This window comes from Morchella sextelata (assembly GCF_020137385.1).
Source record: "Morchella sextelata strain SCLS chromosome Unknown scls_21, whole genome shotgun sequence".
Classification (NCBI taxonomy): Eukaryota; Fungi; Ascomycota; class Pezizomycetes; order Pezizales; family Morchellaceae; genus Morchella; species Morchella sextelata.
This window is the reverse complement of record NW_025408636.1, coordinates 745,507-757,865: the sequence shown is the minus strand read 5'-3', so window position 1 is coordinate 757,865 and position 12,359 is coordinate 745,507. Positions and strand designations below refer to the sequence as shown.

The window sequence follows — 12,359 nt, the reverse complement described above, 5'->3', positions numbered from 1 at the left end:
CCATCTTCGTTCTCTACTGAATCGATAATAGCTAGCTACATTTACCTTTCCTGATCTCTTCTCAAACACTACGCTACGTACAGTCGGGGTACAGAAGTTTTGGTAAAAATTAGATTGCACACGCCTGAAGAATGGACTCAAAATTCTAGAATTCTCTGAACTCCGTCGTGAGATAATTTCCAACTGCCCTTGAAGAGTTGGAATTTTTTTGATGAGGTTAGTTGGTTGTTTTGGGTAGCTAAACATGGCTACTTTGGCTGTAAAAAGGGTATATTACTAAAACTTCTGTCCGAGTATATACCTTCTAGATATCTGCCCTAACTAACCTAGGATCGATCTTAAAATCCCCGAACTACTAACTTTACTACACCTAACCCTCAATCCTAGCGGCACCCTCGAATTCTCATCTCAGACAACCCCAAACCCCAAGCCAGTCCCGCACGCGCACCACCCGGGGCTTTAATGAAGATCTGCGCCCTGCCCGCGCGGTATTCCCCTCGTGGCGTTTTCCCGGAGGATGTGATCATTGGCCATGGCGGTTTTTTGAGCTGATGTGTGACTACCTGGCCGGCTGGCTGGTTCCAGGTGTGCACTTAGTTACGTGCGAGCTGAGGCTGGCTTTCTGTGTCACGGACGGCTGCGGTCTTGGTTACGTATGTTACGTAGCTGCTCCCATGAAGTGCAGCAGCTGAGTGGTTCGATCGACTTGCGTGGTTCTCGCCCAATTGTTGGGGGTTGAAACGGGGCGTGGAGGTTTATTCTCGCAGCACACGTAGATATCCATCTATCAAACTACTGAGCACCATAATGATATTGGTCAGTAGGTATAAGATAAGAATCAATTTCTGCACCACGCGACATCTTTCCCCTTGAGAATCGAGATGCGCACTTGTGTGCACCATATTACCTACCTGGCCGAGCGCACATATCGCCATCCAATCGCCTACCAAGATAAATATATAGCCCAGAATGGAAACCTAAGGGTAAATAACGAGTGATATCTCATGTCCGGCGCAGTGATTCTGGAAAAAGCTCAAAAATCGATCGGGGGCAGACATCTTACTTCTGTCTCGATTATGCAAAAGAACAGCAACCAATTGCCTCTTCTTCTCACTACGGCGTATCCGTCCGGCTTAGTAGAAGTCATCCTGCCCCCTTCAATGCCTTGCCAATGATAGAACCCGCGATATCCTAGCCTAGCATATAGCTAGAACGCAGAAACAAACAGAATCACTCAGTTTCCTTTAGTCATACCACCCACCCTCCGCATCTGCGCTTATGAATTCTAACCTAGGGTGACAGAATCAGACCCTGGCCCTACACTCTACCCACAACACGTAGTCAGTCAGCACTTAAGAATGTACATAAGGCTTTAAGTTAAAGCTCGTACGCTTGTTTTACGCTTACGGTAATGTAAAACAGACTATCCCGGGTTGCTGTCATACGGCTAAGTTCGCAACAACAAGGCAAGACATGGCAAGACAGGGCAGGCAGGGTACCGGGGTTGTGGGATAAGGCGGGTTGTTTCGTGCGAAACACGTTATTTGGGCGTGTAGACTGGCTGTCCTCGCGGTTGTCTACTTGCCGCCGTTTGTAAGATTTGGTGGGTGGTGTGGGGTTTTGGGGGCCACGCAGGGTGGTGGGTTGTGGGTGGTGGGTTGTGCAGGCTTTGAGAATGGGCGCGCGCGGGGTGGATTGCGAGTGATTGGTCGTGATGCGTAATATCTTCATGCTCTCTGAATGGAATGCCTGGGAGCAACGTTATTCCTCCCCCCCGATCTGCTGTCCGATAGGACAAACAACACAAAGCAATCGAAAACCTGCAACCCGGAATTTCATACAGGTATTCACAATCGTAAATTCCGACGCTTCAGTCTCCATTTTTGATCCTGTCAGCCCATGACCTCTCCTCAAGAGCATAGAGAATTGAGAATTGTGCCCGGTGATATAAGACTTTGACTACAGGTAGAGGGCTACTCGATGCTGGTCTGTAGATATTCTACTGCGCGATTAGTCCATGTGCTAGAAATGGCTGGAGTATGGACGCTGAATTCGTGGATACTTCGGGGTGGGTAGCAGATATCGCACGGGAAATGCGATTCATAGATAGTTGTTGGCATGAATACTGGGACTGGGCTATGACCACGGTCGAGGTGAATACCATGATGATTTCCCGGGCACAACTCTGGGTTGGGATTGGATTATGGTTTGGGACAGAGCTTAAGGGCATTAATGTGTCTAGGAGTATGGTCTTCCGCATTGTGGCCATAAAGTGTTGGTTGGCTTTCGTCACTAAACGGACAAACGGGACGGACGGCATTGCAATTGGGTCATAGCGATCAAGGTCGAGATCTTATCTGCTCGGGGAATCTGAAAGCATAGCTATATGGTGTGGTGTTACCGTACCTGTTTTACTGACCTAGACATTCTCTCTACACGACATACACATGTACTCAAAAGTGTACGTATATGTACTTAAAACGGAACTCTCACTAAATTAGTGACCAGAAACCATACAATAGAGGTGTAGCAATACCATTCTTTTGCCGCAAACATCAATGGCGCTAGAGATCTTTGCCCATGATACGATTCATACCATTACACCTAATTCCATCAATGTTAATGCCTTATGTATGATTAGCCCCTTCCACCAACCCCCACCGACCCCCACTACCCATTTTCCCCAAAGAAATAAACAAAACCGATATATACAAAAATTACAGTCAAGAAGACACAGCCATAGTTGCTTTGCCACGAAGAAAACTATCTCCGCATGTCTACCCATACCGAGACGCAATAGTTATCCGTACAACCAGTCCTGTCTCACTACCATCGAACAAGTTTTCGGTAGGAATTAGCTAGAACACACCCTCGGGCAAGTCCTCGGACATCTATGTTTCAACAATAGTAAGATAGCCACGAAAGAGGTAGGTAAAATAGAAAAGATGCCAAACAAACTCCTGAAAGAGATAAAAAAAGCAAACAATGGGGAGGTAGAGGGGGTAAGAAAAGGGTATATAGATGGCATACATAGCCAGCCCCACCCATGCGATATAAAAGGTAAAGAAAAGTTCCTCAAGATCGTACCCTACACTAGGACCACGAGAGGTAAATAAAATAAAATAAAATAAAATGCGCTAATGCCATGATCTAGCCCCTCAATTAAGAAGCTTCCAGCTAGCCCGATCAATTCGTTTCGCTATTATTTCGACCTGCTCCTGTGCCAGCTTCCAATGACCCTTATCCACAGCATCTCGGATACCAGGGAAGTAGCCAGGTTCTGCCCCACCCCATGCCTATTAATACAAGTTAGTACCTCTTTTGTGTGGTATCACTGCATTCAAACGTACCTCTGGCGAAAAGACTACATGTTTGAACCACGGTCTGCCGGGTAGTCCACCACCGTCATCCAGATCTAGGAGATGCTCCTCAAAATTGCTCATCCTTGCATTTCGACTATTCCGATGAATAGTCCCATAATTATCTAGACCCCCCATGACTGTTCCCATTTGATCCATCCACGGTTCGTGCTTAGTATCAAATTCATAAAGTCTCGAATGAGCTGTTGTAATCGCTTCTCTCAGTTTACTTAAATCAACGTGAGAGTCTTGAGATGGCGAGGCTTTCGCCTTCTTATCGATGAATCCTTCAAGGTCCTGGGTATAGCGGTCGAGGGCAACGGCATAATTTGTCATGTTGAATGGTAATTGCGGAGTGTCTGCAAGCTCAAGGATGAGCATTGCAAGAACTTGAGCCATGGCTTTATGATAGTTGAAGTCTGGGTCGCCACGAGTTTTCATCCATTCATAGCTATCGTAACAACTATGGTGCGGGAACCCTCCTCCAGTAAAACCTAGGTCAATTGAAGAAACTCCCGCGTAATCTTGCCATGCTACCCAGTCACCCCCGGAACCTAGCCCAGGGAGAAATTTATCGCCCCAAAGCTTCCTCAGCGATTCGCTGGTCTGGGGATCATCCACCATTTCCAAAGAATTCATGAGTGCGGTTTGTAAGAGTGGTGAACCAGATGCCGAAAATTTGGTTCCAGCTATGGCTGTATCAAGATTGACGTACGCCATTCCATGAAGGCGTAAAGACTCAATATTATCCTCAACGTACTCGCTGTAGATCGCGACATCAATATCTCTAAGCAATTGAGAATTGGGAGGAGTATATGTTTAAACTTACGTTGAGCCAATGAGATTATACTCCTTGGCATCCCAGCTTGCAAAGATAATACTTCTACTAGGCTTCCACCCCACTTCCACCATTTGTCCAAAAATCCTAGCAACCTCCAGCATGATAGCAGTTCCGGAATTTGGATCACTGGCGCCAAAACACCAAGCGTCTCTGTGATTTCCAATAGTGATTCTTTTCTTGTAGTCATCATAACCTTTGATCAACCCTAGAACATTGAACACTGGTTGCTTCTCCTCCTCGTTTTGAAGATTGTCGAGTTGAACTTTCGGCGAGGAATCCATAGCACCTGTCCAGATTTCCTCGTTGAAATTATTACCAGCCTCCCAAGACCCCTCAACCTTCTTTCCATGGCCTTTGAGTGACTTGAGCAAATGTTGTGCATCATTCCATGATAATGGTAACGAAGGAATCTCCAGAAGTCCAGGACTATCTTCCTTCTTGATCCTCACAGAATCCTCTTCCGCAGCATACCCCGGTGTTAACACATCTCCGACAAGCCAGTTCGACAGACCAACACCGCCTCTCTGTACCGCATCCCCGGGTAGATCCCATCCTTCCGTTTTAGGATCCGAAAATATAATACATCCAGCTGCACCCTTGTCCTGGGCAGCCTTGACCTTGAGGGATCTATCTGGCTGTGTTCCACCATTTCTAACCAGGACAATGGCGCCTTTTAAGTCGATACCCTTCTTTTCCAATTCGAAGAAGTCTTCTCGTGACCCATAATTGGCGTATATTAGCGGACCTGTCGCACTGCCTGATTTCGAGTGACTGTGAAAAACAAGTGTGTTTTCTTTTCCTTCAGTTTTTGGTTCCTCCAGAACTGCTTCCCATGGGGGGTCTATTATCGCAACTTTTCGCCCTCCGGGTTTTGGATAATTAACGTAGGCAAAATATCTGAAGCAGTCATTAGATTAATGCGCAATGTACTCTAGAAAATAAGGTTAGGGTTCTATACTCTATTAATTCAACACTTTCTAGTCCAAAGCTCCTAAACTCCTTTTCCACCCATTTTGCTAGCACGAGGTCTCCCCGTGTGCCGGCAACATGATCAAAACTGGTCAAATACTCCAGGTAATGTGATATTTTGTCCTTGTCCAATGTGTCCTTCACATACTGCTTTACTATCTCCGGGTCAAAGCTAATCAACCCATTCGCGGGATTTCCCGGGCCGTTCATGCTGATGGCATCTGTTGCAAGTAGTGTATATACCACTATCAAGACTACCACAACACCCAAGAATCGATACACCGGTATCAGCCCAGCACTGAAGCAAGGGACCTCAGGTATTGAAAACCGCGGGAAGCATTTTTTAAACGGATTCACCTTCCAAGAATCCGGTAAGCTTATCGATGACAACGACATTGTTATCGAGGATATGCGCTTGCTTATATTCTGTCGTAACCTCCCAGGCCTCCTCCTACTCCGATCATTACCGTGCTCATCTTCGCCCGGATCTAAAATCCCCATTTGCTCTATCTCCGGTTCCAGACCATCCCCGGACCCCCGGCTAGACGCAAAATCATCTAAGAAAGAGCTTTCCAAGGAGCTCCGTTCACTCTCAACAGTGGGTTGTCGATAGCCTCGAGTACCACTCCTCCGGTCTCCAAGCAATTGCGAGGTCTCTGCGTGTTCGCCGACATCGCTTGGTGCACGGGAAGCGATAGTCTCTTCGTAGGTCGGGATCGGAGGATCGAGAGCTAGCATAGAACGCTTCTCGTCGCTCATCGGGCAGGTGGTCCCCGCGGGGGGTGTTAGGGGTAACTTAAAGCTGTTGTGTGCTGGGCGGTATGTGCAGTGGCCGAAAAAGCAGCTATGTGAACGTAGTAACGAAAGGATTACGGCAACGAAAGTGAGAGAAACCTATAAACAAGAGAAAGGAAAGGGGAGGGGGGGTGGGGCTTTGTAGAGAATGAAAACCGCTGGGGGCGTGTCACAGACAACCCATCCAGTGTGTAAATTGATCCGGCAGGAAGTTGATAAGGATCCGAGAGAGAGATGCGGGTTGGAAGAATGGGAAACTGAACGAGGGGACAAAAGGGTGTTTATTGTGATTGTGGCACGGTTACAAGCCAGATCAACAGTAGACTGATACAGGAGATGGCGATGGTGGTGGAGGGGATGGATGATGAAGATGTTCGTGCTGATTGCTTAATGCCTGGGGGGCGAAGCACATCTGCCAAATATGGACAACGCGTACTCGACTGTCCTTAGGTTACCGAAGTCTTGGGACGAAATATCCCCTGCAACGGCCCGAACAACTTTCAAAAGCAACCTATCAATGACCTACTGGTCCTGGAACACAACATGCAAGAAGCACGAAACCAAGCTTTACTTCAAGTTAAGTTTTATAAATATTTGGAGAGAACCACAGACCGGCCTAACTAAGGGGATGTGAAGAGGAAGGGAGGTGAAGAAGTTTGAGCTACCTTTGATCCGGAGATCTACTCTAACTACATGTGGAGTACCTGTCAGATGTCCATGTGGTACAGTTTTTCATGTGCCTGGCCGATTTCGCGCAGGAGGATCGTGCAATCTCCTCGAGCTCGAAACAATCCAATTCTCGCCATGGTGAGTCTTGGCTGGGTAAACATGAAGTCACCACCGCAGATGAAAAGTCACCACGGCAGGAGAACAACTATTAGACCTTGGAGCGGAGCATTACAGTTCAGTTAACGGAGGTAGGAATCTAGATTATAGTTAAACTCTAATACCTATCAGATAAAGATGTTTTGATGGCTTCAGGCTAGGACAGCTTAAGTGTCCATGTAACTTCAGCTTACAACGTGATAGGTGGTCCAATAGGTATCACAAAGGCATCTGAACCATACAAGCATTTACGCCTTAAACCTTATCATTATCACCCCGCATTTCATCTAGGACGCTCCATGCCTTCAAAAATATCACTTCCGAGTGACATACCGTATCAAAAACCCCAAAGCTCCAAAGCCCAAAATATACAAACAATCATCGTCACATCACTACACATAACTATTATCATCGCATCCCAAGCCTTTATCCCAATGGTCTTTCTTGAATGATATTCTCCGTAAAACAACCTACATAACATAAAACAACTGCTACTTACTTGGGAAGATCAAATCACATGCTTCTGAACCCTCCGGGTTCCTGAAAGACAATCCCGACTATTCACTTCCCTACAGAACCCAGGCAGATTGGCTGCCGATAATAATAAAAAGAAAAAAACCATGGCATTCTTTTAAAAGCCGGGAGGAAAAAAGGAGACACTAAAAAATATGCTTCATGAAAACGAAAAAAGAAGAGAGGTAAGGAAACAAAAGTTGAGAAGTAATAAAAGTTGATCGTACAAAACCGCCAGTGTATAAGAAAAGGAAAAGGAAAGCCAGAAAGAAAAGGAGAATGATGAGGCAAGCCTTTGCCGCTTAGTAGTAAGAAAAGAACAATCTGAAAACTGTCGAATGATATTTCGACCTTTAACAAAAAAAGCACACTCGGAGAGACAGAAAGATGCTAGTGTTACTACATGTAATGACCACTGATATCTCAAGGGCCAATGATCAGCAGAGCCAAAAGCAATACAATCTATTGTATCTATCCCCCGTCAAAACCCCTTAGGCAATGGGACCCTTTGATTTCTTGCTCGTCCTAGGAGGACTCAAGGTTCCAGCAAAAGCATCATTCCTGCTACGCTTCTCTCCAACTGCTGCTCCCTCCGAAAGATCCTCAAACAACCCCTTGCCAGGTCTCTTTATTGGCTTATCAAAGAGAGATGACCTCTTGCGGGTGCTCTTTGGGATATCTCCATGAGAGCCAAAAACGCTGTCATCGAGTTTGGCGCCGCTCTTCTTACTGCCTGATGAAAAATCGTCATCGGATTCTGGTGTTAGACGAGAAATGGTGCTCCTGGAGAAGATATCATCTTTGCCCTTCTTCTTCTCGATGATCTCGGCAGTAATGGCCGCAAAAACGTCCTCGACATCGGTCTCGGCCTCCTCCTCCTCCTCTTCGTCCTCTTCCTCCTCGTCGTCTTCAGATTCTTCGACGTCCTTGGAGGGGAAAAGGAGGCGAGGACGGATTGAGGAACGCTTGCGCAAAATGGCGTTGATTTCCTCATCTTCCTCTTCCTCGAATTCGTCCTCTTCTTCCTGCTCCTCCAGTTCGAACTCTTCGAGGTCCTCCTCCTCCTCCTCCTCCTCCTCTTCCTTCTCCTCCTCTAATTCGTCTCCTTCCGCTTTATCTCCACCAGGTTGTCCCACGAGCTCCAGGTTAAGCTTGACTTTGGCTTTTACCTCCTCCTCCCCCTCCTTCTCTTCCTCCTTCTCACTCGCCTCCTCTACCACCGCTTCCTCATCCTCCTCTTCCTGTTCTTCTTCTTCTTCCTCCTCTCCGACAGAATTCTCAAGAGTCGGGGAAGCAGCCTTAGGAAGTGGTTCGTCAGGGTCATCCATGTCGGTGAATTTGCGGAACATCTTCTTTCCACGGCTATATAAAATTACAATTATTAGGAATTTGAAAAATCAAAAGATGAGCAACATCAAAAAGTTGGAAAAAAAAGGCAAGAAAAAAGTAAAACTCACAAAATATAGACCATTCCGTCCTCCCTTCTGCCATCCTCGCCTAGTGTGTCAACCTCCTTGACAGTCTTCTTTTCCTTCTTCTTCTTGCTATCCTTCTGGGAGACAAACGGATTCTCTGGACATGGATCATATTTAGGGATTCTGGCGTTGTTATCGGTAAAGATACTGATGGGGCTACCATTATCTTCGCCCTCTCCCGTCAAATCCAACCTTCCGGCACGCTTCTTACTGCCTGTCTTCATGGTGGTGCCAAAGATATCCTCCTTCGAGGTAGAGACAGTGGGAGCTGGTGTGAAGCTCTTTGATCCAAATAGCCTCCTTGAAGAGCCAGCAACTGAATCGATTGAGAAGTGCTTTCTTTTCCTGGCAGGAGTCTTTGACGGCGTAGGGAGCCCAACGCCACTAGGAACAGCTGTAGGGCCCCTCCCAAAGTCCTTCCCGAACATCTTTTCCAATTCCTTCCATCCCTCACTCTCAACTTCTACCGGCTTGTCAACGACATCATCGAACACGGATGCCCGCCTCTTGCGGGATTTACGTGTTGGCTCGAACGGCAATGCGGAGTCATCTGGGCCCAGAGGAGATGAAGGGGGTGGTGAAAGTGTAGCTGTGGAGTATGTGGATGACGATGCTGAGGATCCGGCTTTGCCCTTGCCCTTCTGCTTTCTGGAAGTCGGAGGTGGGGAATCGAACCGAGCGCCGTGGAGCGGGGTTGGGGGGACACGGTCAGCTCGCGAGGTGCGTGTGCGGGGTGGAGTGTTCATTGTGGAGATTGTGGTCTGTCTGTGGGCTTGTTGAGAGGTGGGTTTGTTGTGGTGTTTAGTTGAGGGGAACGACGGAGACGCGAATCCCCTGAGTGATGGTAGGGCCGTAAACACAGGCACTAGGTCGCGCGGAGAAAGCCAATTGGATTACACGCGTAAATTGAAAAAAAAAAAAAAAAAAATACGTTGCAGCAAAAAAAAAGATGATAAAAAAAGGAGCGACGATGTGCAATCGATCGAGCAAGTAGATAGATTTTATGAGGAGGTACAGGGAGTTTGATGTAGAAGCAAATGAGCACACTCTAGGAGGATTTCTTCCAGAGAGAGGGTGAGGAGAGGAGGGGGTGTGGTGAGAAACAAGCAAAGTGTTGGTTGGCTGGATGAAGCGAGTGTAAAGTAGTGGGAGTGGGCATGGCAGGGTTCTCTGTTGTTGTTGGCAACTTGTTGCTACGCTCTCCTGCAGTTGAACAACAGCCAAACGGAGTGCAGGGGGGATATCGGCTCTCTTATGCAGAACCGGGAATTAAAAATACTGGAAATGAAGAAGATATCTCGCTCCTGGTAAATTATATTCTTAATTGCAATACCTATGTCAAGATAAATTCCTACCTAGTCTCGTGCCACCTATGTTTATTGCGGTGTGGAAATATACATCGCTAAGCTAGAGGATACAACCACGACCAAAAAGAAACCCCCGCTGGCAACGAGACAACTGATTCCTAAGTAGATAAATGCCCCCCACTCAACTGTACCCGAAGCAGCCATTGTACGTTCTAGTACGTATCTAGGAATTATTTGAACTGGTTTGACCAAAGAGGCCTCAAATTCAATTGAATCGTTTCTGTGAGCGATTGCGCAAACCCATATAAGGATTGGATGCCAAGATCTCAGCTCTATCAGGCTCTCGATATCCCTATTCCAATAGTCAATTTCACCCGACTTCCGTCCGTTTTGACCTAAATACTACATGTAGGTAAGTGAAGCTAGGAGAGCGTAGCCAGGGGAGCTCAAGTAAATCCAGCTGCAGAAGATTTTCACATGCCAAACACCCGCTTTTGATTTGAGGTGCATTCCGGCTCAGCATAGTGTGTTTGGGGGTTCTAAATGACCGGATTCCTCAACAACATTCCTTTTCTTCGTCATTTAGAGAAATAAAATGAGTAGATGCGTCACCATGTATCACTCGGTTGTTGTTGAGAAGCCATGACCGAAACATGTAGAATGCTTGAGGGGCGTTTCATAGCTTTACCGCTAATCAAGACAACACAGATCACAGTAGTTCCTCATAGGAGATCACTCGTACCATCAACCCAAGCTTCATCACCCAATGCTTCAATCTTCATATCTGCTCAGCCGTTGATTCCCCATATGCGCATAGATAGAGCTAAAGCCAAGCCTCGCCAAGCCCGCCCCTCCACCCCAAGCAACCTCCCCAGCACCCCACCACCTCCCCCATCCAATACCCCCAATCCCACCATGTCCGCCGAAGAAGACAGCTCCCGCCCCACCGATGCTCCCCGCGTCGACACAATTTCCCGCGACGACGCCCTCCGCGCCGAACTCGCGGGCGTCCGCAAGATCAACAGCGTAATCGAGGGCGTCGTCGCATCCCTTGACAAGGCCAAAGACAACATGGAGGTCCGTCCCCAGCTCCCAGCTTCCAGCTCCCAGAGGCAGATTGGCGAAAAAGCTAACCAAGCCGCCGTGCTACAGACCGTCTCGCAAACAGTCGCAAACGCAAACACACTCCTCGACCTGTGGATCCGCATCCTCTCGCAAACAGAGCACACGCAGCGCCTCCTCCTCTCGGGTCATTGGCAGGGCGCGACGCAGGACCTCGACGACATCGAGGCGGAGACGGCGAATAAGGCGCAGGAAGCGGAGCGCCGTAGGGAGGCCGAGCGCGGGAGGATAGCGGAGCGTGAGAGGGCCGCCGCGGAAGCGGAGGCGAGGAGAAATGCGGCGGAGAAGAAGCCAACGCCGACGAGAGGTACGAGAGGGTTGAGGAGGGCGGTGAGGACTACGGGATCGGCCGCGGGGTCTTCGAGGGGTGGGTCGAGGATTGCGGCGCCGCCGCCGATGGCGAGGGGGGTGCCGGCATCGAGGACGACGAGGGGGGCGGGGATTGGGAGGGGGAGGGCTGTATAAGCGGTTGGGTGGAGGGAAGACGCTGGTTTTTTCTCTTTTTTTTAATACTCTTAACAAGACTAATACCCACTCCCTGGGGGAGGTAGGCAACGGGATAGATAAAAATCTAACTTTGCTTTGAATCTTTACTGCCATGCTTATTTTTATAGCAGGTCTTAGTCCCAGTGATCGTAAAGAAATCGGCCCCCAAAATCCCATCTGGCAAGCCTCGGGGATCCACTGGGCTGACGCAAATCCAATACACAAATGGGAGTTAGCTGGTTGATACGTCCCAGGCTGAGAGAGATTAAATACGTGAGCGGCACGTAGAGAATTAAAGGTTATGAGAGTAACTCCAGACTAGACTGGTATAAATATGCGAGTGAGATTCTATGAAGTAGACGCATCCACAAGCGGAGAGCCCTTGACAGAAGTTAAAAAGACAAGACCGTTCATGCGCTCTTATCCAAAACACCTTACACTTTATGAAAAGAGAACTTCACATATGAGTTGGTGAGTGCTTATTCTGGGCGCGGGGGGTAGATCTATCTCAAGAATCAAGAAATCTGCCAAAATTGTTGTTTTAGTAGACTGTCCTCCGCCCGGAGCACTACACGGATTTACTTGAATGTATATCAGCAGAGCAATATGTCAAGGGTAAGGTATAGAGTAGATAGTATTGATAAGATAAGTCAACCTATATTGTGGC

General features: G+C 47.8%; 3 protein-coding genes across 3 annotated transcripts; 1 reads left to right on the top strand and 2 right to left on the bottom strand.

Moving 5' to 3' along the window:
- Window positions 1-3,158: 3,158 nt before the first annotated feature.
- Window positions 3,159-5,928, bottom strand: H6S33_006787 (uncharacterized protein; the record flags this gene model as incomplete). Its single annotated transcript, XM_044838136.1, has 4 exons — window positions 3,159-3,296; window positions 3,351-4,122; window positions 4,189-5,097; window positions 5,159-5,928. The coding sequence occupies 4 exons, from the start codon at window positions 5,926-5,928 to the stop codon at window positions 3,159-3,161; spliced, it is 2,589 nt and encodes an 862-aa protein (XP_044689605.1).
- Window positions 5,929-7,793: 1,865 nt separating this feature from the next.
- Window positions 7,794-9,523, bottom strand: H6S33_006786 (uncharacterized protein; the record flags this gene model as incomplete). The annotated part of the gene is made up of 3 exons (XM_044838135.1): window positions 7,794-8,664; window positions 8,760-8,874; window positions 8,938-9,523. 3 exons carry the CDS (start codon window positions 9,521-9,523, stop codon window positions 7,794-7,796), a joined length of 1,572 nt encoding a protein of 523 aa, XP_044689604.1.
- Window positions 9,524-10,999: 1,476 nt separating this feature from the next.
- Window positions 11,000-11,671, top strand: H6S33_006785 (uncharacterized protein; the record flags this gene model as incomplete). Its single annotated transcript, XM_044838134.1, has 1 exon — window positions 11,000-11,671. The coding sequence occupies one exon, from the start codon at window positions 11,000-11,002 to the stop codon at window positions 11,669-11,671; it is 672 nt and encodes a 223-aa protein (XP_044689603.1).
- Window positions 11,672-12,359: the final 688 nt, after the last annotated feature.